The sequence below is a fragment of the Poecilia mexicana genome, unplaced genomic scaffold (assembly GCF_051168715.1).
Source record: "Poecilia mexicana isolate PSO_F unplaced genomic scaffold, ASM5116871v1 scaffold_6, whole genome shotgun sequence".
In the NCBI taxonomy this organism is placed as follows: domain Eukaryota; kingdom Metazoa; phylum Chordata; class Actinopteri; order Cyprinodontiformes; family Poeciliidae; genus Poecilia; species Poecilia mexicana.
In genome coordinates, this window is record NW_028263375.1 from 3,127,073 (window position 1) to 3,152,431 (window position 25,359).

The 25,359-nt window shown below is 41.6% G+C and overlaps 3 protein-coding genes and 1 long non-coding RNA gene across 7 annotated transcripts in view; 3 read left to right on the forward strand and 1 right to left on the reverse strand.

The window, feature by feature from the left end:
- The first annotated feature begins 788 nt into the window (after positions 1–788).
- On the forward strand, positions 789–7,505 carry chmp1a (charged multivesicular body protein 1A). The gene is made up of 7 exons (XM_014967657.2): positions 789–964; positions 1,937–1,956; positions 2,044–2,121; positions 3,722–3,868; positions 3,998–4,126; positions 4,205–4,398; positions 6,731–7,505. The coding sequence occupies exons 1-7, from the start codon at positions 958–960 to the stop codon at positions 6,750–6,752; spliced, it is 597 nt and encodes a 198-aa protein (XP_014823143.1). The 5' UTR covers positions 789–957; the 3' UTR covers positions 6,753–7,505.
- A 4,857-nt stretch (positions 7,506–12,362) lies between these two features.
- slc10a3 (solute carrier family 10 member 3) lies at positions 12,363–14,640 on the forward strand. The gene has a single exon (XM_014967654.2). It carries the CDS (start codon positions 12,776–12,778, stop codon positions 14,138–14,140), a length of 1,365 nt encoding a protein of 454 aa, XP_014823140.2. The 5' UTR covers positions 12,363–12,775; the 3' UTR covers positions 14,141–14,640.
- A 5,936-nt stretch (positions 14,641–20,576) lies between these two features.
- LOC148158591 (uncharacterized) lies at positions 20,577–20,861 on the reverse strand. The gene is made up of 2 exons (XR_015762986.1): positions 20,763–20,861; positions 20,577–20,689 (listed from the first exon to the last, which is right to left on the reverse strand). It is a non-coding gene; the product is annotated as an uncharacterized LOC148158591 (long non-coding RNA).
- Positions 20,862–21,107: 246 nt separating this feature from the next.
- Positions 21,108–25,359, forward strand: part of fanca (FA complementation group A) — a 36,973-nt gene continuing 32,721 nt past the window's right edge. For 3 of the 4 annotated variants that reach the window (XM_088006063.1, XM_088006064.1, XM_088006065.1), the window contains exons 1-7: positions 21,114–21,237; positions 21,894–22,006; positions 22,079–22,175; positions 23,689–23,828; positions 24,059–24,154; positions 24,396–24,469; positions 25,199–25,308. In XM_088006063.1, the coding sequence (XP_087862189.1) occupies positions 21,183–21,237; positions 21,894–22,006; positions 22,079–22,175; positions 23,689–23,828; positions 24,059–24,154; positions 24,396–24,469; positions 25,199–25,308 (685 nt within the window). In that variant the 5' untranslated portion in view covers positions 21,114–21,182. Of the gene's footprint in view, positions 21,238–21,720; positions 21,807–21,893; positions 22,007–22,078; positions 22,176–23,688; positions 23,829–24,058; positions 24,155–24,395; positions 24,470–25,198; positions 25,309–25,359 lie in introns of all 4 variants that reach the window. The other variant, XM_088006066.1, reaches the window with a different exon arrangement.

Below are 25,359 nucleotides of genomic sequence, written 5' to 3' on the forward strand. Positions count from 1 at the left end.
TGCACTTTGAGTCGACACTTAATTGGGAACAGACTATAAAGTTCCTCACACCTGTACTAATCCTTGTGATCCTGGTTTGCTGTATGATTCCCCTTCTTAAACAGATGATAGGAAATGTGATTAATGTTAATGTAATGGAAACACTTCCCTCTGAAACTCTAATTCTGACCAATAGTTATCCCAAACTACAATTTGATGATTTTGATGACAATTGTTGAGGAAAATAATGTATAATTTCCCCCTTTTTCTTTCATCACTTCTTATACATATTTTATGAGTTAATTTCATTTTACATATATGTTTAATTTTTATTAGAAAATATTTTCTTCCTATCATGCTTTAAAAATGTGTGTTATCATTATCCTTGAGATACACTAATAAATAAAATTTACAGTGTGATTATTTAACATGGACTTCATCATAACCAAATGTTAATTAAAATGTTAACATTTACATTTTAATATGTTGGTAAAATGGGGTAGATTTAATTTCAGGTTCTGACATGTCCAACAGTGTTATCATTTGTAAGCTCTCATTTTCTGCACAGAATATTAATAAACTTGGTTGAGTGATTTTGACCTGTAAACTGCAGTATGTCACTTTCATTTTTAAAAATAACCAACCCTAACTCTAACCTTCGGTAAAAGGGTCACTTTGTTGTGACAGTGTGGTATGAGACAGATAGTGTGAAAATATTGAGCTCTTCTGCATTCTCCCAGTTGACGGGTTGTCGACTGTTTGCACGTCAGCCCAATAGGGGGCGATAACGTATCTTCACGCAGGTTGCCAACAGCCAAAAAAACATCCAGAGAAGAAGAAAAGGAGGCGGAAGAACAAGGAAGAACGGCAGTGGAACAAGGAAGAAGGGGCTTATTTTAACCAGAACAGGTTCAGAACCGCCAAAGAACCGTAAGAACGTAATCCTCTATAACTGTCAGGTATCGTGTTCGTGTCGACATGGAAGGTGGGTTTTGTTTTGTCAGATTAAGACTTTGTATTAATGGGATTGGTCTGTTTTTAAACTGATCACTGGGAGCTACTGCTAGCCTGGGCGCGGATGCGGCTTGTTGTTGTTTTCTTCATGTTGAGCTCCGAGTTGAACAGAATCTGACCATTAAATCAGATGGTCAGATTCCAGCTGCATTCAGATTACTGGCTAATAACACGTCAAAAAGCAGAGACTTCCTGAACTTTTCACATTTCCAAACTAAAACTTGCTGAGTTTTAGTTTGGAAATGTGGAAATGTGATTTCCACATCCACGCCTTTTAATGATAAAATTTAAATGATCATTAAAAATTTGATCATTTTAACACGTTTGGGCAAAATATTGAACCATAATCTATTTGATGTTGATTTTAATATTATTGATCTTAGAAACCAGACAGTTTTTCTAAAGTGTCTTAAGAGGACTTTCGGCTATGAACTGGTGCAATTTAAAAGCGACATTAATAAGACTTTATTAGCCTTATCAAACAAGCTGGTAGCCCATCATAAACATTGTTTATTTGTCTTTTCAGCTAATTTGTTTTAAAGTCATGTTTTATGAAAAACTGTGTATAATGGTGAAAAACTTTAATCATCATGCATAGAAAAACTGAAGAAAACACAAATTATTAAATTCAGTAACTCTAGTCAGTATTATTATTTTCTGGTTATTTAGATATAGAGATTAATGAAAACCTTAAAATTAAACTCCAGGGTTTTTATTGGGTTGGAAGGGGCCATTTTTCTGAATTACTGAGATGCTGTTTGATGAATGCTTTATAAAAATGGAATTTAATATTTTTAGTATTTGCAGTGAACCTGTTTATTAATTAATATTTGTAATGTTTTCAATTAACAAAAGCATTACTTGAACTGTATTTATGGTCTCAACAGCCATATTATGAAGTTTGAGCTCATTCATTTTAATGCACTCTGCTCTCTTTCTCCAGAAACACTCTTTCAGCTGAGGGTAAGTCCTGAGATCAAGTTTGATCCGTATTGTCTATAAAAGCTAAAAGTTCGTTATAATTGATACTTTTTCCCTTCTTTCTCACAGTTTACATCGAAGCAGCTTGAGAGACTGGCCAAGAAGGCAGAAAAAGAATCAGAAAAGGAGCAGGCCAAAGTCAAGAAGGTGAGGATTAGGAGCCGGTTTAATGCTCAGTGTAGTTCAGGACGGTCCGGATTTTATTCTGCTTGCTTATTCTCTTTCTTCATTTCTACTGTCACATCTCTACGCTGGATAAAACATGCTGGGAAGGCTTGACATGGATCAACAAACAGGAAACAGACCAGAACCAAATGACTTGATCCGATTTTGGGTTGGATTATTTCTAATTGGCAGAATTTGGAGCTCAGTAAACAATTATATTTTCAACTTGTTTGGCATATTTAACGCGTTCAAATGCTAAGATTGGGTGAGGCGTAGATCACAATCTGCTCAGCTCTGCAGTCCTTGATGAGCTGAAGATGGAGCAGAGTGGTTTTCACAGCCCAGCCTGCTGGCTGGTTGGTCAGAGAACAGAACTGATTCATGGTTCTCCAAATTTTGGTTGAACCCCCTGAACTATGAAGACCCTAAATAAAACCCTAAATAAAATCCAAAATAAAATAAGACCCTAAATAAAATCCAGTGATACACCTCACCTAACTAATAAACAGAGTCCAATTCTTAGTAATTTAGTATTTGTATAAATGTAGTTGTTCTGTGAAGCAGCCAAGAGTAACCTCGGTAGCTCTGGAGGAGCTGCAGAGATCCAGAGGTCTATTAGTCTTGGACTTTATAAATCTGGTCTTCATGGAAGAAGTCCAGGGTTAGCCATTGTTGCACTGCATCAGTACAGTTTAATCTGTGCAGCTGTGATGTAAAATCAGATGATGAATTCTAGCAGGTTTGTTCAGTCATTTCTATATTTTTTTGTTCATCATTCTTCTGTAGCCCATAATCATATCCTGAGGATGGACATGATGACCCTTCAGCTGGAAATCCAGTGCTGCACTTTTTCTCCTCACATTCTTAAAGTGGTCAGACTACCTTCTAGAAAACCGTTTGCATATTCATGAATAGAGTCTATTTGTAGAATCAGTAGAAGATGACTCAGCATTTTCTCAACATGTATTCATGAAATACCTCACCTGCTCCTTCATGCCAGTCAGAGGAAGGTTCATACCTGGCACCAAAATGGCCGATCAATTGTTGCCTTGATTAGGAAGGAGTAAGCAACATTATTTTGTTTTGTTCATTGAACTGAAGCGTGTCTTCACCTCTGGATTGGTAGATGGAACTATAAACAGTTGTTGTGGCGCAGATTAGTCAGCAGGAGGCAGCACAGCTCCGCCTCTGAACAGACTGGGTTGGAACCCAGGTAACTATTTTTAAAATCCACTGAGTCATTGCTATATTACATTAGATTTAAAGCTGTTTTCTGACAGTTGTAAAGTAATAATTTTCACTAAACATTAGTGACAAAATAAAACAGCTAAACCTTCTAATCTACAGTGACAGTAAAAGAGTCCATTTAAAATAAAATCCTTGTTGGTGGAAAGAAAATCTAACTTTACAGTTTTACATCAAATGGATTTTCTTTCATAGCTTTGTCTTTATTTCAATGAATCTTATTCATATGAAATGCTTATAATTACCTGAGAGACCAAACAGCTGTCAGTGCTGTTGTGTGTTTCTTAAAGACATGATTTAATTACAAAACAGAAACAGTAGAATTTCTTCTCAACAGGCTTTGCAACAGAAAAATGTTGAATGTGCTCGAGTTTATGCTGAGAACGCCATCAGGAAAAAGAACGAAGGTGTGAACTGGCTGCGCATGGCGTCCCGAGTTGATGCGGTGGCCTCTAAAGTCCAGACTGCCGTCACCATGAAGGGAGTGAGTCTCACCAACTGGATCAGCTCAACTTCTGTTTCACCCAGAAGTCTAGAATTTGACACTTAGTTTTTATATTTTTGGTCAAAGTGTATAATATAAATGTTAAATTGATGTGATTTCCTGGTTTAGGTGACTAAAAACATGGGCCAGGTGACCAAAGCCCTGGACAAGGCTCTGAACTCCATGGATCTGCAGAAGGTTTCTGCAGTAATGGATAAGTTTGAGAGCCAGGTTCAGAACCTTGACGTCCACACCTCAGTGAGTCGCTGCAGTCTCCATCTGCTCTCATGCTTCAGAAACTCCCTCCCTAACCTCATCTGCTCCTACCTGCACCAGGTGATGGAGGACTCCATGAGCTCAGCCATGACGCTGACCACGCCCCAGGAGCAGGTGGATGACCTCATCCACCAAATAGCAGAAGAGGGAGGCCTGGAGGTGATGGACCAGCTGAACCAGCTTCCTGCTGGAGCGACGTCACTGGGCGGAGAGAGTTCCCGGAGCCAGGAGAAGGAGGACCAGCTCTCTCGGCGGTAAGGGTCACCTGTCTGACCAGGTAGATCTGTTTGAGATGAAACACCTGGTGAGGCCGGGCAGACGCCAAACCTGAAAAACACAAAAATCTAAACCCACATAAAGGAAGAAAACCAATGAACACATTAAGGTAAAGATGGGTCTAAATTACAGGTTGATGTTAATAAAAGCATTTACAAAAAATGCAGATTAATTAATGGATTTAAATGCATTAAAAAACACCAACTCCTTTGACTAGAGAAGTCTTTCTCCAGTTTGAGTCAGGCTTAGCAACCTGGAAGGTTTTAACCAGGATCAGAGTGAAAATTATCTCAAGGAAAAATATCAGACCAGGTCAGCAACAGAGAATTATACCAGATTGGATGAACTGAAATAGGACAGAAAACTATTTAGAGTTGTTTAGCGGTGACTCAGGACAGTCGGTACAAAACGTTCAGAAAGCACCTTTATCATGACTCAGTCATTCTTTAGACTTTATCTTGTTGGCAACGTTGCAGCAGCAGACCTAACCTGTGCTGAAATCATGTGAACACTAAAGACTGATCCCCCACTGCTGGACAAGAGAATCATCGTTCAATATTGTTTGAAAATTTTCAATAAACTTTTTCTACTGTAGGATGTGTAGAAATATAAGTGCTGATGCATAATGATATCTATGATATGAGAGAGAAGAGAGGCCAGAGTGTAACAGCCAGCTTATTCTATCCTAAAATGAAATGTGATGCCGAGTCTCCTGGAGTTTAAGTAAAATATCCCTAAGTCACTTTTACAAACAATTGTCCTCCGTCGTCTTCATTCTGGTTAATTTCCGTCCACTGGATCTTTCCTCCATTCTCTGGAAGTTTAGGAGTCTTTATGGGATCAGCAAAAACATCCAGGCCAGAAATCAGAAACATTACGAGACGACAAAGTTCACCCAGAAACATTCAGAGCGTCTGAATGTTAAAGGATCCACATCCCATTCTACTGCTAGGAACCTCCAGAAACTGCAGTCTGGTACTAAAAGGTTCTGCTAGGAGCCTCTGGATCAATCAGATCTCGACTAGATCTGATTCTTTATCTGTGAGGATCTGAGATTATAATCTGGATTAACAGGGAGCCAATGAAGAGAAGTTCCTTGTAATTTCCAGCAGATGTTTGGGTTCAACCTCCAGATCCGAGCTGAAGCTTCGGGTTCAGACTTCAGTTGAAGTCACAGGTTATGAATATTTCAGCCCACCAGAGGGCGCTGTGGTTCAACACAGTGAAGTATTTAAGCGAGATTTAGAATAACTAAATCTAGAATAACTAAAGTATTTCCTCAAATCTGCAATGGGAAATTTTGGGCTTTTTTGATCCAAGTGAAAGAAAATTATTCTGGGAACCTGAGAAATTATGCAGCTGTTTCATTAAATATAATATCAATGGCAAGTGAATTTATTTCAGTGATTTATTTGCAATTTTCTCCATAGTGATGCATCTGAAATGCTTGTTTTTGATCATTTTAATGTTTTTTGTTTATAGTTGATAAAAACTCAAAATCAATTTTACATCAAACCAATAAAAATCTTTTGGATCCAGAAAAACTGAAAAGTAAATGCTCTGACATGTCCTGCCCGATGCTGCTCTGGGTTTGGACCAAATGGAACCGTACCAGAACCAACAGGACCCACAGTTCCTCAGATCTTCACTGATTAGAAACTTTAGCCTTGACTGGGACACATATTCATGGACACACATTTTCAAATGAAAAAGCTGGACTTCGGATCTGGTCCTTTTCTTGTTACTCTTGGGTTCTGGAGTGGTTCTGTGAAGGTTGGAGCTCATGTTCTGAACCAAACCTTCTGGACTTCCTCCAAGCTGTTCAACTGGTTCTGCTTCTATGGGGTGCAGTCAGCCCTGCTGCTTCAGAACCTTTTTCTCACACAGCTCTTCCTTCCACTAAACTTTCCAGCAATCTTCATTCTGTGAACAGCCAGCCTGTTGTAGCCTTCCCTCCTTGCAGAAGGCGACAGTCAGCAGTCCTCTTCAGCGCCCCCTGCTGTGAAAACTCCTTTAACTGATTTTTCTGTCATAATCATCCAGAAGGAAGAAACTGACGTTTCCTGAGAAGCAGAAAACAATTAGACTTAAGACTTGCCAGGGTTTATTTCTTACATCGATTCAGTAATATTACAACTTTTCTGTTATGATTTGGTTTGTTTTTATTAAACTGTATATTGAGCAGCAGGAGTTTTAATTTAAACTGCTCTAATGATTTGAACTGAGCTCAGTTTTTCTGGATTTTTGCTGCATGTTTTTCTGCTGTCAGTTTGCTGAAAGGCAGCTGATGTGTGAAATGTTTGTTTGCAGGTTGGCGGCTCTGAGGAACTGAAGGCGCTGCTGCATGGAGGAGCAGAACGGCAGCAGCTAAATGTTTCGATTGAACTGTTCCTGCTGGGAGAACTTAAAGAGTTTATTGATTTTCCTCCTTTGGCCTAAAAATAAACCACAGCAGCCAGGAATAGCATCATCTTAACCTACTGGCTTCATCGGTATCCTCTTCACTCCAATCACAGGAATCTGGATGCAAATGTTGTAAAATATGTTTATATTGATGAGCTCAGCTGTTGATCTGCAGCGCGGTTCTCAGACCAGATGCTAAAAGCACTAACAGGTTTATTCCTCTTCCCTCCTCATACTCAGACAATCCTCCCATTTCTCTTCTTTGGGGTTTAGTTCAGTTTCTTTCCTGCGTTCAGATTTTCTGCTTTAAACGCCTTATGTTGGGACGCAGCTGCTTCTTCCTTCAGTGCCTAGAAAGAGCAGCCGGGTAGCCGGGAAGTTTTCCTCACTCAGAAATGTTTTTAATCGGTTTTAATAGTTAGCCGTCAGAGGTGGAGTTCTGGCCCGGATCAGAACCAGAACCAGGAAGTGCTCCAGATGATCCTCTGCAGCGTCTCCACCGGGGAGGTTCTGATCTGGTTGCAATCTGGTTCCGATCCGGTTCCTCTGTGATTCAGAGGGAAGTTTCTGCTGTTTTGTTGCTCATCTGTTTTAATAATGGAGGTTTTATTTAAACTGTTCAGCACTTTTTGTTTTCCATATTTATCTTGTAAAATAAAGTTCTGCCCTCTGTTGTCCGTCAGCTGTTTGTTTCTCCCATTTTGATAAAAATCCAGAAGCCACAGACATTTTTCAGGCCCTGATTGGTTGGATTCTCCACAGTTTTAATTATAAATCTGATCCATTAACATTATCATGCATATCTTGAAGCATTATTCACATTTATTTTGCTTTTTAATTTAATCAGAGTGGAAAGTTCTCATTGATGGTTCATGATCTTTTATAAATCTGACATCACTCATCATAAAGGGAAAGCAAGAGAACATTCCTACTCTACCAACCTAACCCATCTATGTGGTAAAATAACCCTCTTAAATATTTCAAATCTGATTTTTATCTCGTTACTTCAGACTGAAGTTGATTTTAATCTGTTTCTAAACTGTTTACTTCTTAAAAAAGGGAAAAACTGAAATGGATCTTGTTTTCTATTAAAAACATAGGATTAAAATACAACCAAGTCATAGAATCAGTGATTTATCTCAGGCTGACAAAAACGACAGTTGAAGTTTAACCTTATTAGAAACTATTTAACTCTAGAGATCACGTTATATTTGATTACTATGCAACTTATGAATCAAACTCCAAAACTAAAACCAACAGTTAAAAAAGCTTTAAATGTTTTAGACCCAAATCTTCCAACTAATGCCAGAAAACCTTGTGATATTTTTAAAAAATGCTTTTTGTTCAATCGGATTCTACGGAGTCCCTAAGGGGACATGGAGAGAGAGAGAGAAAAAAAAATCCCAACTTACTTTCTTGAGATCCTGAGAAACTAAGTTAAGATCCCGACTTAGTTTCTCGGGGATCCAATTCCTTCAACACTAAGCGCACATCTTCTTTTCTCACACGAAAACCATGCTCTCTGCATTTAGGGTACATCTATCGGTAACCGTGAAGCTGTCCAGCTGGTTAAGGAATTCAACCAAAACTGCCAAGTTGGAATAGGATTTGCACCGAATGAGTCCCCACGCACTGAAAACTCTCTTCAGATGTCTCTCACTTATAAAGAAACCATGTCTGCTGTCAAGCACTGATTTGATGTGTTTATTCTCAAGCCCAAGCTCGAAAAAAATCTATATATCTGTGTCTCCTCTATCGCTGTGATTATGTCGTTATGTACTGATCCTGATCCGGATAAAGTTTCTTGGGATTTCAAGAAAAAAAAAGTCGGGATCTGGAGAAAAAAGTTGGGATCTCTTTTCTCTCTCTCTCTCTCTCTCTCTCTCTCTCTCTCTCTCTCTCTCTCCATGTCCCCTTAGGGCCTCCGTAGGATTCTCAGTGCGAATGAATGAATTCAGGAAAATCAGAATATTATTCTGATTAAAAATCAGATATAAACCAAAATAATTCTCAGTCATTTAAAACCAAACCCAACCCTTTATATTCTCATTTTTGGGTTTTAAAGACTGAAAAAGATTTCAGTCTTGTAGGAAAATCTGAATTATTTTTGTGAACTTTCCTATTATCAGAACCAAGTTTATCCCTGTCTCTGTTTTTCATGCATGTTCAGCTTTAGAAAAAAAACTTCACTCAGCAAACATTCTGGTCCTGATCCAGCCTGCTGGGTCACTCCTCTGCGACCTTTGACCTCTTCATCTGCAACTTGAGACAGATCAAACATTTGCTTCACGAATATCCAGATGTTTCTGTAAACCAGAAGGATAATCTTCATCCCTCCTCTTCCTCCTCACTGAAGTAAGGGTTAGAGTAATGAGGCTGACCAAAGCTCCCCTCCCCCACCTGTTTCTCCTTCTGGAGGCCAGATGCGCGTTCAGTGGCGCTAAAAGTGGGTATGCAGCTCATGCAACGCATAGGGGCGCAACACCAGAGGGGGCGCCAAAACCCCATCTGGAGGGGGCGGCGCGCCATTATGATTTCCCATACACTTCAGCGCACATGATGAGGTAAATCTAGCGCGAGTTTCACCCTCTAACCCCTCGCCTCGGGAGGGGGGGGCTAAGTTTTCGCATCCACCAGAATAATGTGCAGTTGCGCCACTGTGCGCGTTCATGTTGGAGCGTCCCAGTTCTCCACTTCCTGCTTTAGCCCTGCCCCTTTTGGATCCTATTTCCGCCTTAAGTCCGCATCCAGGCAGACTGTTACCCACAATTCATTGCTGCATGTGACATTTTGAGTTAAAAGCCAAGAACTTTTTTGTCTTTATTCAAAATTCAATGGAAATAGTCTGAAGAGGCACAAATCAGAAACAAAAAAGTTTGCTATAATAAACTGAGCAGAAAATAGAAGAAATTAAAAAGAATATTCAGAAACTGTGAGGAAAGTAAAACAATGTTACAAATGCAAGACGAATTTCAAATCTTAAATTAAGCTACTATTGGTATAAGATAAAGTTTTTGTGAGGTTGCAGAGTTTAAGCACTCTCTTAAATAAAATTATTTCACTTTAAAAATGGAGGTGATTTTTAGAAAACGGTTTTTGTGATTTGCTGCTTGTAACCTGAACACTGGGACGCAGATGTGCACTTCGACTGAGTGCAAACTTCACAGAGGGCCGTAGGGCGCAGCCTGAGGATTGGGCCAATGGGTGACGAACAAACTGATCCAGGAAGTGATTTCCAACACTCTGACTTCTGACCTCTCAGTTCAGATGTGGCTTTGTTTCCTGCCCGGTCCCAATACTCTCGCTGCGCCCCACGCCCAGGGCCGGCCCAAAGCATAAGCATGCTAAGCATCTGCTTATTGCTCCTCGGCCACTAGGGAGCCCCTTAGTGGAACTGGTTTTTCCTGCATGTGTAACATTTTCTTTTTCACTTTCCTCACAGTTAGTGTGACTATTTTTATTTATTTATTTTTATCATATTAAACTTTTCTGTTACTTCTCATGCTATTTTCACTTTCTTTAAATTTTCAATAAAGATGAAAAACATAATTCCACTTTTTAACTCAAAATGTCACATGCAGCAATGAATTGTGGGTGATGCACTTCGCCGAAGTCCGTCTGAATGCAGGTACACCTTTATACACTTTAACAGTTTCCCCTCTAACTCTGCTGAGCTGCACCTCACACTGATGGTTGTTTCTTTATCTAAAATTGAAGTACTTACAAACTTTTCAAAACTGGAGTAAAGTCATCTGCAGCTTTAATAATAATAAAAAAGAATACAGAATATAACAGATAAACTGTTATAATTACAAATATATTGTGTTTCATAGTTATGTTTTAATCATAACTGCAATCCAAAAAGATAACAAATTAAATTAAATTGAACTATGGATAATACAGGAAGTAGCTCCCCCTTACATTCTGGAGTGCAATGGCGCCATTTCGAAATAAGATATGGAACTGGCATCTGGTCTGTCCTTATAAGAGGTCCAAAAAAGGCGGGGCTAAAGCCGGAAGTGGATAATTGGGCTGCACTAGGCACTGAAACCTTCAACAAGCATCTAAAGGGGCGGAACAAGGAAGGGAAAAGATTGGTGGGACCTGGCCTTCATCCTCCAGTACAAACAGGAACCCCCACTGCTGAGGAGCCCCAGACTCTAAAAGAGGCTGAGCTCCATTACTGACCCCCCACCCCAACTGGTTGCTTCTCCCTTTTCCAGAAGCTGCAAAAGAGTTGATGTACGGGTTAGGGTAACCCTAACCCTACGGCTCCGATCCCGGAGGCGTTCTTCTCTCAATGGCTGTTCCCAGACCCTCATGTTGGACAGACAGACGGACCGATGGACGGATGGATGGATTAAATAAAACAGGATGGAATCCAGATAGACGATTGTGCTGATAGAGGAGGATAAAAACATCTTTAATTGTTTTAATGTAGGACTGAACTTCGCTTTGGTTTTTCCTCCATTATTTTCCTCAGCTGTAAATAAAGGGTGTTATGTCCCCCCCCCTCCCCAACCCCCTCCTTCTGTGGTCACATCACCGCCCCTGCTGACGGGGCGAGCTGTGACGCAGCGCCGCTCAATGGATTATGGACCATCAAGGTAGTCATGGTTAGGGTGGGAGAGCAGGAAGTTTCTTTAAAAAATTAAAGCATTAAGCCAATTAATGAGAATTTATTACACCTGAGGTATTAATCAAATATTATTTTGTTAGTGATTATTTATGTTTTTGACAGTATGTCTTTGCCATATAAAAATATTTCTGTCTATGATGAAGGAAGAAAAACATCATTAGCATCTTATGCAGTAAAGGAAGTGCATTTGTGTTTCTGTCAACTCGTTACTATGGTTACATCAAAGCTTTTCCCTCATTGATTGATCAAACCTCATGATACCTCCTTCTCCTTAAACACTTCAATCTGTCAGAGCTTGGATAGTTTTTTAATTATTCAATTTCTTAACAGTGTTAGTTTGTAGTCAGATGAAAAATGTTTTAATCTGTGATAGAAATCCTTCAGTGGAAAGAAAAGAAGGCATGAGACTGTTTTACATTTAATTGCCAAAATACTTGAATGTAACTTGCCAATGCAACAATAATATATCAAGATTATAATTTCAATACCTAGGTAGCTAAACTATAGTAATGAAAAACTTCCCCATTGTAATGACTTGCTAATTTAATCTCAGGTTGGAACCAGTTGAAAAAATCGCCACCCAGTCCTGAACTGAAAGAACTAGTTCTGGTCTTAAAGAAGCAAATGTGAACTTTGGTAACTATTATCTAAAAACAACCCGGATGAATGCTGCATTAAACCTGAATTTTCTAAATGGATCATTGTGATCCAGTCTAAGTCTGGAAACTCATAATAATCCAGGTCAAAACTCGAAGATAACATCCCATAGTATGAACACAACATTCCTCCATCTAATCTAAGCTTTAATTTTTATTCACACAATCGGGCTCGTCGTAGGAGATATCAGACTTTTATTTTGGCATGTCTGAGCGGAAGTCTCCATCTTCCATTAGCCAGCTTGTCGTCACGTCTCGGCAGAAGGCTGCAGCGTCCGTTTTCATTATTTTTTCAATCGCTTTTCATCTTTCTAGAGAAAAAATGAGCGAAAGAGGCAAATCTGCGGTTCTTCCTTCAGACTGAAGACCAACCGGCCGGTTGTGGGTTGGATTCCCGGAGCTGCCGCGGTGCAGTTGGGCTCCGTCAGGGCCGGACAGGGCGGGGTGATGCTTCGGGTCCGGTATAAAGGCGGCACGAAAATGGGAACCAGACAAGACGAGGAGGCGGCCGACGACGCGGAGCTTTTATCCCAAAGACAGGAATGAGAAGTTCGGCGTGCCGGCTGGTCCGGGCGGCGGTGTAGCTGTCTGCGGAGGGCCCTGGCCGGGCCGAAGCGTGTCTCTGCGGCGCCCCTCCGCCCTCTGGCCGCCACTGCGATGAGGACGCTTTTTACTCTGTGTTTGCTCCTGATCGGCGGACCGAACCGGACCTGGGCCACCGGGAACCTGACCGTGGACAGCAGCACCGACACCAGCCGGTCGAATTATACTGGCTACATCTCCATCGGGGACGGATCGACGCAGGAATTTGAGTTTCCGGAAAACACTGAAGGAGTGATCGTGATCTCCAGTCGGTACCGGGGCTCCAGCCGGAATCAGACGGTTAGGGTTCGGTCTCTGGACCCGGAGGTCCTTTCCGTCTTGAATGTGACGGCCGGCGGCCGGGAAGGACCAGCTGGCAGCTTCATCATCAGCATCCGTTCCGGGTTTCCGGGCCGGGCGCCGCTGCAGATCCAGCTGTTGGACCGGGACCGGGACACGGTTCCGGTTCTGATCGAGGAGAGGACGGAATATTTAATCAGAGTGGAGCCCAGCGAGGGCGACGCGGCCACCCGGCTGCTGCAGTCCGGGGGCCTGTCCCACTTCACGGAGAACCCGGTGCTGTTCGCCTTGCTGCCCCTCATCTTCGTCAACAAGTGTGCCTTCGGCTGCAAGGTGGAGGTGGAGGTGCTGCGGGCTCTGCTGCGCCGCCCGATGGCGCTGCTGCTGGGGGTGCTGGCCCAGTTCCTGGTCATGCCGCTGTACGCCTACTGCGCGTCCCGGCTACTGTCGCTGCCCACCGCGCTGTCCCTCGGCCTGGTCATCACCTGCTCCGCCCCGGGGGGCGGCGGCGGCTACCTTTACAGCCTGCTGCTGGGGGGCGACGTCACACTGGCCATCTCCATGACGCTGGTGTCCACGGTGGTGGCCACGGCGGCCATGCCTCTGTCCTCGGCTCTGTACGGCAAGCTGCTGGGCGTACACGCCGCCCTCCACGTCCCCTTCGTGAAGATCTTGGGCACCCTCCTCTTCATCGCCATCCCCATATCCCTGGGCATGCTGATCAAGCTGCGACTCCCGGCCCTCACCCGCGTCCTGCTGGTGCTCATCCGGCCCTTCAGCGTCGTGCTGATGGTCGGTGGCATCTTCATGGCCTACCAGATGGGGTCGTCCATCCTGGCCAACGTGCAGCCCCAGATCGTGGCGGTCGGGGTGACGGTGCCTTTGCTGGGCCTCCTAGTCGGCGCCGGCCTGGCCAAAACCGCCGGCTTGGCTCTGCCGCAGAGGAAAACCGTGAGCATTGAGGTGGGCGTACAGAACAGCCTGCTGGCCCTGGCCGTAATGCAGCTGTCCTTCCGGCGGGTGGAGGCGGACTTTGCGTCCCAGGCGCCCTTCATCGTGGCGCTCAGCAGCACCTCCGAGATGCTCCTTATCGTCCTGGGCTCCTTCATCTGGCGGAGGCTCTGCTGTCCTCAGGAGTGACGGCTGATTGTAGCTGTAGAATGGACCTTTGGAAACCTGTGGACATCCGTCTGCCTTGTGGCGGCTCGGTTCCGGTCCACTCATCACTGTTGTACAGCGGACTGATCTTTTCTGCTTCTTTTAATGTCGTTTTTGGTATTTTTTCATGGAAACCAAAGGCCTTTTACCCCTGAGAGTTTTGTGTGTTGCTCCTTTTTCAGATCAGATTCTACTGTGAGCTTCTTCATGCTGATATTCCTCTGAAGACAGAACTTATTTTTCTACAAGATGGCTTTTTGTATTTCTAAAATCAGACTGAAAATGTATCATGTTTACAAGTGATCTACGTGTCTTAGCCTGTGAGGGGAACATGGCTGCTTCAAGAGGAACACCCTTCAAGGAACATGATGATGTGATTATTTCCTTCAGAAAGTATTTGCCTCTGATTGTGTCCTGGATATTTCACATCCATGTACTTGAATATTTGAAAATGAAGAATAAAGTCCTTGTGAGAGCTTTAATTTCTCAGCTGTGTGTTTTGTTTCCAGGGTGCATTTATCACCAAGTTGAGGTTTTTCTCCTGGTGGTGAAACTTTCAGCAGCTCAGCATGAATCATCACCAATTACTTCTTTAAAGTCGGCTTGTTACAACAAGTTGCAAACGGGCAGCAGAGCTAGCCATGCTAAAGTATTCACACTCCTGAACCTTTGCACTTTGTCATGCGCTGACCATAAGCTCTGATTGTTCTCAGGATTTTCTGCGACAGATCTGAAAAAGGTTTGTAACTTGTTTTACAAATAAAAAATCTGGGTTTGTATTCATTCCCCTTATAACACCCATAAATAAAATTAGCTCCAATCAGTCAGATATTTTCAGGGCTGAAAGCTGAAAATTGTCAAATTATAATTTTCAAAGAAATTATTTTTGTGCTTCAAAGTTTTTCCTCTGAAAAGCGTTAAGTGTGTAAAAACGTGAAGTGAACTGGTCTGACATTCCTGAAACGTGGAGCTGTTGAATAAAAAGGAAAGCTAATGAGGAAATGTGAGTTTACTAACTTGTTGCAACATGGGACAAGGTCCAGGTTTTATCTGAACAGTTTCACAGGGTCAAAGTTCACCAGTTTCACAGCAACACAGAAAACCTTCATCTGTAGGCTGGAGCTTAACACACTTTCATGGTGGGAAACAGAAATGTTTGCCTCTGTTTGGTTGCTTGAGCTCTCAGGAATGTTGCGCAACTGTAAATCGTCCAAACAGCAGAAGCTTTAAAATGGCTGTTAGGGGAAGTCCAGCCCTCTGAGCTGCCAGCAGAAACAGGAAGAAGATCATGTGAGTCATCCTCCTCTGCTTTGAGTGCAGGATGATAAACATGAACAGTGGAGCCATGTGTGACATACAGCAGCATCATTACAGTAAATAAATCTGCCTCTTTTTAAACCTCATTTATTTTTGAAAATTATATTTAAAGACATATGAAATTTAACCTGAAGAAACGTGAAAAATTTCATTTTATAAAAAAGTTAACTTGTCTTTGCAAAGAAATGAACAATACAAAATATTAATGTGGGTCCATTAAGATAACTTGTTTCAAACTATTTAATCAAATACAAGAACCATTTAGAACTAGAAGATGTTTCTTGTTAGGCGTCTGCACTAACACTGATGAAGACTTGTGCAGTAGACCACAGAGTGCATTTTAATGGTAGTTTAAAAAAAAGGTGCAGAGGACTGGAATTCCACAAGGCAGCTGTCTTGGTACACTATTTTTTTACAAATGATCTACCTTTTATGTTAAAACATGTAAAATTAACAATATATGCAGATGATACTAGTGTGTATGCATCTGCAAAATCATTATCTGGATTGACATTAATCTTAAATAATGAATTGGAAATTGCAGATCAATGGGTTTTTAGATAATACATTTAGGTCAAATACATTAAAAACAAAACATTTAGAACTTGCTTCAAACAAGTCTCTTAAATATGACCCAAAGTTAAATATGACAATAAATAACTCATTCATCAAACAACTAGCAGAATCTAAGTTACTTGGGGTCTTTTTGGGTCTTTTGTGGTCAAGACACACAGAAGCTGTGTCAGGTGTGGTGGTTGAGAGGTGGTGAAGAAAGACGCAGAGACCCAGGTTGTTGTAGAAGAAAATGATGAATTTAATGAAGATGCTCAAAAACAGTCCAGATCAGGGAGCACGGCAGAGAGATTAGCACACAGCTAAATACCGGTAGCAACTGAAAACCTGAAGACTGAAAACGAGAGCTAGACCAACACAGGACTTAACAGTTCCACTGTGAAGGTAAGCAGACCAAGGATGAATGACGTAAACACAACGAGGACCCGACAAGAGACAAAGACAACAGGTGGGACTAAATACACAGGGAGAGTAATCAAGGAATGAGACACAGCTGGGAAGACGCAGAGACAACAGAGACTCAGGACAGAAACTGAACACAGAAAAACCTTAAAATAAATACACAGAAACACGGATCATGACAAGCAACTGTAAAGGGCACAGCTTTGGCTTGTATGTCCGAACTTTAATTATCGCTCAGATGGAATATTGTCACATAATATGGACAGGATAACGTTGGTCATTTAGTATTGAATTGTTCTTACAGGACTAACATAAACACAATGTGTTTTAGTCTAAACTGGCTAAACGTCCATGACAGGATATTAGCTTCATTATCTCAACATGGAAAACTTTAAGATGCCAGAATCCATGATTCTTCTTTGCTCCTTGAACAATTTAAGTTCATATGGAAATGTCACCAGACATGCAGTTGTAGGATGTTTTCAAATTCTCAGGCAAAAACTTAATTTCTCCTTGTCACTTTACCTGCAGAGTGATGACAGAGCGGCGCTCTCTACCATTAACTCTAATCAAAGCTGAAAAGGAGCTTTTAAAAGGAAAATGAAAAGCTTTTTTAGAAGAAATGTACCTATAACCAGAATGGTTAATTATCTTATACTTTATAAATTTATCAACATTTTGTATGTACTATAGCTACTTTGCATTGATATGCTTAATCTGTCATATATTTGAGTGATTTCTATTGTGTGATGTGTGTTTTTAATAATAGACACCAGGAAGAGCTGGGTGTAAATCCTAGCTAATGGAGATTCCAAGTAATAAACAATAAAGTAGATTTTTTGGTTGATTTTTACATGTCAGGACATAAAACACCAGCTTCAGTTCTCTTTAATAGTGGAGAAGCAGTAAGTTAAAAACGGCTTCCCTAAAAGAGACCAAGTGGATGATCTTCATCAGTGTGAGCTGTTGCTGCTCATCCATCTGTGAATGGTTAAACAGAAGTTTCAGTTTTAAAGAATAAAACCTCTTCCTTCTAGAAACAAGATGGCTGCCGGTCATAGGTTAGCAGAGATCCATCCGGCTGAAGGACAAGACTTCAGAGACAATGTCCTCTGGACAGATGAGAAAAACTAGAGGTAGTTGGACATAATGTTTACAGGGAACCACATCAAGACAAACACCTCAAACAAACTATCAAGCATGGTGGTGGAAGGTGGATGATGTGGGCTTTTCTTACACCCACATGTTCTGTGAACCCAACCATGAACCCTGCAGCATCCCAAGCTGTTCTACAGGACAATGGGAGCTAAAGCTTGGAGATGATTGGTCCATTCAAGGTTCAGGTTGTCATGATGCTTTAGTTGAAAAGGACACAAATGCAGAGGCAGTGAGTAGATATGAAGATTTTAATGAAAAATATGAACATTAATTACAAAAACACATCAGAAACAAACAAAAGCACAAGGAACATGGCTGGGCCTTAATGCGATGTGACGGGAGGAACCAGCAGCAGAAGTGTTTAAATACTGGGACTGAATGTGGGACAGTGGAGCTGAGCTGACTCACCAGAGCACCAGAGACTAGGAAATAAATCTAATACCAAAGAATAACTAGACCTAAGAAGCATAATAAAACTAGAATAACTACTAGGGCTGTTGTAAACGAATATTTTAGTAATCGAGTAATCTATCGATTATTCTTACGATTAATCGAGTAATCGGATAAAAAAAAATAATAAAATGAAATATTGGTAAATCTGGCATAATACCGGTGTTACTAACAGATATCAATATCAGTCCAATTTTTCATATTTGAGCATCCCTAACAGTTGCTTTTTTGTAGTTTAGAAAACTAACCTGTAACAATAATAGCTCACTTTCTAAGTTAACCAGAAGAAAAGTTATAGAAAAATCTGAAATTATATTGAATTTAATAACAAAGAGGCAGGCTCACAAATATGCTTATAAAAATGTCTACAATCCAGCTTTTAGTTTATGTATTCATCTTCAGTGAGTTTAATAGATTAATTAAACTCACCTTGCCACCTAACCTGTCACGCTTTGGGTTTGAAAATACGGGAAATGCCGCCTGGAGTGGGAGGAGAGGGCGAATGAACGAACATGGGGTGGAGGGGAGGAAATAGACCAGCGGACTGACGAACCGTTAGACCGGGGGACGAACACGGGGGGAAGCAATACGGGATATTTACGACACCTTCACTGGTCACACTCAGAAACTCATCTACCAGCCATGTACGATGCGCTCCGCCACCCGTTTCTTCAGACCGGGATATGAAATTTATTGTGCGGTTCGTCGGTAAAGCTACATTTACACGGTAAGCATCAGCTACTCAACCGCACGCCCTGTTCAGGCTATCCGCTCACCTCAGCGCTCTTCCCGCCGTTCGCTTTCAACCAGCAGCCCCGGAGGAGAAATGCTGCCGTACTCCAGGCATTCCCCAGTCATTTTAAGGATGCTTATTGGTTCCCCAAAAACGATAAAAAGTCGGGCATTATCATCAATCAATAAAATCCCCACGGGCCAATCTTGAAGATTGGACTTTATGCCGCTGAGACTTAGCTTTTGTCAACAACTCAGAGGCGGAAGTGAGAGCTCCGCGCAACGCAAATGAAGTCCCGGCCGGAACACGGTGCGCTAAATAATAAAACATAAATTAACGAAGCTTCGAGGCAGGTAAATTTTCCTCGAGGAATTTTAGTAATCGAGGTACTCGAATCATTCGAGGAATCGTTTCAGCCCTAATAACTACAGAAAAGAAATAAGTTAAATCATTAAAAAAGACTGAACTAAAATTAAACAGAAACAAAACTGATCTAATCAAAGAAACACAGAATAATAAAGAAACCTTAAAAACAACTGAAACAACGACCCAAGGTCTGAAGACTGGTGTAATAAATAATGGCATCGTATTGTTTGTTCTGTTTACATCTCTTTAGACTCGATCTGAATGATTTCAGGTCCTGGGAAGCATCGACTGCACCCAGCTGGCTGCACATCCCCCTCCATTTATTTCTCTATCCAGTACATTAGTGGTACAATAGGCAGATGAGCTTTTAAATATTCAAGAGGACTGGATAAATTAAGATGTCATGAGTTTCTTTTTGTAGCTTTTGTAAGAAAGTTTTCTGCTGCTTGAACATCTGCAGCACAGCCTGGTAGAAACCAGCACCTGGTGGACGGTTGCTTCACTCAACTTTCTCTACGTTTATTTGAATTTTCAGCCTGATTAGTGATAATTTTCTGTTTTGTACAAGTGGATTATCAGAAAACTTGAAGAAGTATTGAACAAAACCACGTTAGAAGACGATTGGCTGCTAGAACCCAGGAGGTAATGGGCCTGGGTTCTGTTTCACCTGAGAACCAGAAAGTGAGGAGACATTGGGCGGGTCCTGTAGCATAAGCTGCTACGCCTTGTTCTGTGAGACATTTGGGTCGCTGAGCCCAGATCGGAACCAAGTTGATAGTTCTGTTTTATACAAAGCGAGAATTTAACCCTAACCAAACTCACTTATATTCAAAAACACACCTGCTTCATCTTTTATAACATTTCATACAGAAAATGCATATTAATGAATTTAGACCAAATGCTTGCTAATATCTGCAGTGATCAATCTATATACCAGATCTAAAGTGACAGTGTAAATTGAGAGTGCCAGATCATCTGTGGAAGAACAGAGAACAGCAAACTGGTGCTTATGTTCTGACTCCAAGAGGAACTATGCTGAGATGAAGCTGAAACTTTATTTATCAATGACATAATAATGTTGTTCTGCAGCTTCACTCAGATTTTAACCAGAACCCACAGAACAGATCACATAACTCCTGTTCTGGCCTCTCTGCTCTGTATTGTAGGACTCATTTTAAAATTTTGGTTTTAACTTGTAGAGCACTTCATGGTGAGGCTCCCAAATATATATTGGACCTTGTGAACCCTCTCTGTCCGTTCAGGACTCTGAGCATTTCAGGTGGAGCCCCGAGGCTCTGGGACGTCTCCTTCCATCAATCGCTGCTCCGAGTCGACGACGCATTTAAAAAGTCTCAAGACTCCAAAGTGGCTTTTGGTAAATGTTGTTCATTGATTTTAGATTCTTTTATTATTGATATGTTTCCTTTTTTGTAAAGCACTTTGTGATTTTTATGTCTGTGAAAGGTGCTATATAAATAAAGTTTACTTACTTATTTTGCCTCAGCAGCCAAACAGGAACCCGATTCTCTGCTCTGCAATGCAAAGCAACATAAACAAACATACAAAGTAATCTGTTGGTACAACAAGATATTCTAGGACAACTACCTGCAACTGATGAAGATTATCTGCTGCTAATAACCAGAGGAAATGGATCAGATGGTCTGTAGTCACACACCGAGTCCACGATCAATAAGGTTCATAAATATCGGTCCAGTTTGTGGCGATGGTGCGCCAAAACTTTACCTGCCAAGCGCTTTTAAACTGGAAGAAGAAGAAGAAGAAGAAGAAGAAGAAGAAGAAGAAGAAGAAGAAGAAGAAGAAGAAGAAGAAGAAGAAGAAGAAGAAGAAGAAGCAGCTCTTACCTGATTGGCTGCAGGTCCGACCAATGAGAGCATAAAGCGCCAAGAGGAAACATGGCGGATAGAGAATGCAGGAGTAAGACAAGTTAAACAAGAACTGTTTTTGGAACCAAAACCTTCTGTGACCCAGAATCGTCTCGGAACCGGGACCTTCTCTCCAGACATCATGTCCCTCCAGGCTTCCTGTGGGTCGCAGAAAAGGCCGCTCTGCTCCCTCCTCGGTGAGTTAATACACCTGTGGCGGGTAAAGATAGTAATGTTCTGGTTATGAACCTAGTTAAAGCTTTAAACGTTCTATAAATACAACATAAACTGAATAAATCTAAACGGAGCTAAATATGACACTATTTTCTAGACTTCGCTTAAATATTGACGTTTATTCTTTTCAGCCTCACAGGGTGAGATATTACAGAGAAAATAAAAATTATCTGCCCTGTTAAGATGCCAGTTTTTATGATATGGAAATGAGCTTCTAGGATGACCTTTAACTTGTAAAACTCAAATGAAACATTTTAGTTAACCTCAAATAAGCTAGAAGAAGAACCGAAGACAAGAGAAGAGAGGCTGACTGCAGCTTGAAGATCCTGAAATATTAAAGTAGATTCCAGCAGCAGAGCTGCAATGCTGCTTTTGAGCAGGACAATTTGTCCACAATTTTTAATTCTCTAATGAGCGGATGTAAACGTCCTGCCGCCTTTCTGCAGATTGAGGAAACAACTGGAAGCTTCTTGTCTTCCTCTGTGCTGAGGACAGAGTCCTGCCCCCATGGAGGAAGTTTGTCCCTGAAATGGTTTCTAGTTTTCTAGCAGAGTCAGAAACTTTCTCCTTAGTGATGTTTAGAGAATGTTTCAATATTTCTTGTTCTGCTTGGTCTCAGCTGGCCGCAGCTCAAAGAAGCCAAAACGTGATGATGGTGAGCGGCTGCAGGAGGCCGCAGTCCAGCTGCTGGACCAGAACCAGAACCTCTGCAGCCTGTTCCAGGAGCTGCAGGTGAGTCATGGTCCATCTGACAGACAAGGAAGTCTCTTCCTGCAGCAACCTTTAGATGTTTGATGTTTCCAGAACCCGGATCCATGCCGCATGACCTGCTTCCAGAACGTGGAGCAGAACCAGGCAGCGTCTGATGCTGACTCTTTGAACGTTGCAGGACTGCTAGTGGGTGAGAATGTGCACAATGTCCATTTTTATTGTCTGACATGAAGGTCAGTGGAGATTAATTTATGTTTCATTAACAGAAATAATTTCAGAATTGTAAAAAATTATTTGAAATCCTCCTTCAGAGTCAGAAGTTTCCGTTCATCTCCTCAGTGTTTGGTCAGTTAGTTGCTTTCAGATCAGTGGTGTCAAAACTGGCTGGCCACAAAATTTGATACTTTTGGAATTAAAAATCAAAAACTAGTTTTAAATTGTGTTTTTCATTGTTTTTTATATATAAAAAAAAAAGGATTAAAGTATTGTGAGCCTTGTGGTAAATGGATCTGGATGCAGGTGTAGATCTAGTTTGGCCTTTGGCTAGACCAGTTGCTTTCAGCCTAATTTCATGAATGGATGAACTAAAGTCTGCTGCTGAGTTAAAGTTGCTGCATGTTTCAGATTCAGATTTATTCAAGTACAATACTTCAGCAAGTATGTAAATGTAAAAAGACATACAAACTAAAAGACAAAGTATCAAAAGTAAAAAAATATAAAACAATAAAACATACCAAAAAGGACATCAACTACAAATCAATGCATAATGGGAAGAGCACAGCAGTGTATATCATTGTCTACCGACAGTTGCTATGAACACTAACAGTCAGGTGTGAGCCCCCCCACCGTGTCCTGCGTTAAAAAGACACATTGCTGTAGGAACAAAGCAGAGCTTCTACCAGTTGGTTTATACTCCTGCTCCATGTTTCCGTCTTTCAGAAGCCAGGAACTGGAACTTGGGATGTAAAGGCTGGGTGCCGTCAGCACAAACGGCTTTAATTTTTCCTGATGATCCGTTTATTGAACAGTTCTGTAAGTGAGCTTTGTCCAGCTCCTAATACTAAGATTTCAAAACCAAGAGAGGAGAGAAAACGTCAATATATGATCTATAAACTAGGATCATCATTGACTTTTCAACCTGAAACTTTGCAAGCTTTCTTAAAACAATCTTTGCTGGTCCTTTTTTTTTCTTTGCAGGTTCTCTTAATGGCAGGTAAATTTTAACTTATTATCCAAAATAGTCCCAAAGCTATGATTGTTTCTGCATCCTATGAATTATAAAACAAAAAACAACCTGATAAATACAGGAAAATGTGATCATAAATGTAAAATATTTTCCATCAGCTGTCTGTGGTGCCTCCTGGGCCACTTTGGACGTTCGACGGGGATGGACTCTTCCTCTCTCAGTGGCCTTTCAGTCCATGTTGGTCCAGGACTCGTTTCGTTCTCCAGGTCGTCAATCAATGATAGATTGATCAATGGGAACCAACTGATTTATTGATGATGCAGTTATATAACCAAGTAAAGATTATATGAATAGACCAATCAGAGGCTTTCAAAGTCATTACATCATCTGGTTTCAGCTGCTGGTGGTCAATTCCAAAGGAAACGAGACCCAGATTAACGGATGACTCGCCTCCACACCAAGATAAGATGTTTGCCTCTCATTATTTTGCCCCTCCCCAACGTGTTGTCTGCTGCAGGGAACGAACTGAGGCGTCAGGCCGACCGACGGGGCGTCTCCGTCGGAGCCATCTCGGTGAAGACCATGTTGGACAAACTGGAGGAGATCGGTGGGAGACAGGAGAACAAACTGAGGCAGATGTTCACGTCTTCTCAGAGAGTGAGTCAGTCTGATGGACCCACAGCTTCAGCGATGCACGACACTGTACCGGTATCAGTGTACCCTTACATGTTCAGTTCATCTGACTCTGCTGCTGAGCTTTTCCATTTGTACCTGCTCCTGTTTTCTGGTTCTTCTTTGTGAAATCTGGGTCAGTTTTCCACCAGCAGCTTTGGGACGTTTCTGTTGCAGATGTTCTGACAGGTTCTGTTCTTCCCTGTCCTCTGCAGGTCCAGTTGCAGGTTCTGTTGGAGGCCAGCAAACTACTGCTTTGCCAAGGAGTTTTTTGCCCCAGGCTGCTGTGGGTGGAGTACCGAAGAGATCAGGTGATCACACACCTGGCAGGGGTTCACTTCCTGCGCCTCACATGCTTTTCTTCTTCACTTATATGTTTTTACAGTTCTGAATGTTTTTAGAACTTTATTCTTAAATGAAGATTAAAACAACCAAGGAGAGAGAACCTTGGTTCATGTGAATCTGGTAATCTGGAGTGTTTTCACTCTCTGCCAGCAGAAACTTTGTGTAAACCCTAACTGGACACTAAACCCGGGTATGTTGTGTTTTCAGAAGCATCCTCACCTGGAGCTGCTGTACTTACTTCACCTTTACAACATCCTCACTCTGGATTACATCATAGAATGGTGAGCTCTGTTTCTGGTTTGCTTCATGATGAAAGTTAGATGTTTCAGGAGCTGCTGATGCTGCCTGACCAGAAAGCATCTTGGTAACCTGAAGTCAGGCGCTGCCGTATTTCTGAGCACGATGAGAAGAGGTTTAACCTTTATTTTTCTGATTGGTTGTCAGATAAAAGGGAAGGTGTTCTGGGCCCAAGCTGCTGGATCTAATGTCCTCCTCACTTATTGGTACCAAAGGATCAGATGTTTAAGAGCCTAGAAATAAATTTGTTTTAGCTGCATTTTCAATAAAATCACTTCCTCGGGTTTCTGCAGGGTTTAGTTCTGACTGAGACGATGGAAGGAGGAGGAACTGATGGTCCACATGTTCTGGTTCTGCTATCCAAACAGGAGCCATGTTCAGTTTTCCATCATATTATGATCTAAATATCTCTAAACAAGGTTCTCAGAACCTGTGGGAGAGAAACACTCCCACAGCATCACTCCTCCTCCACTGTGCTTAACAATGAGCCTGAGGCACTTTAACACAGAAGAACCTGAGCCTCACGCTAAGGTTTATCTGGCATAACTTGGTCGACCAATCAGCACACAGATGGAGTCTACTAGTTGCTATGGAGACCCCAGTGTGGAGGTTGTTGCAGTCATTGCTCTGATGGAACAGACTCACCATGTCAGTGATGAAACTTTTAGATGCGTCTATAAATCCAAAGTCCTGCCCCTCCCTTTGTGTTCCAGTGATGACGCCGTCGCATCATGGCTGCCCGGTCAGTTAAAGGCTCTCTGCTGCTGGACGCCTCCGCAGGAGGAAGAGGAGACCAAACAAGTTCAACAGGAAGTTTTATCCAGTAAGAGCATTTTTCTCCAGATTCCTCTGGAGGCGACTTGTTGCAACCCTG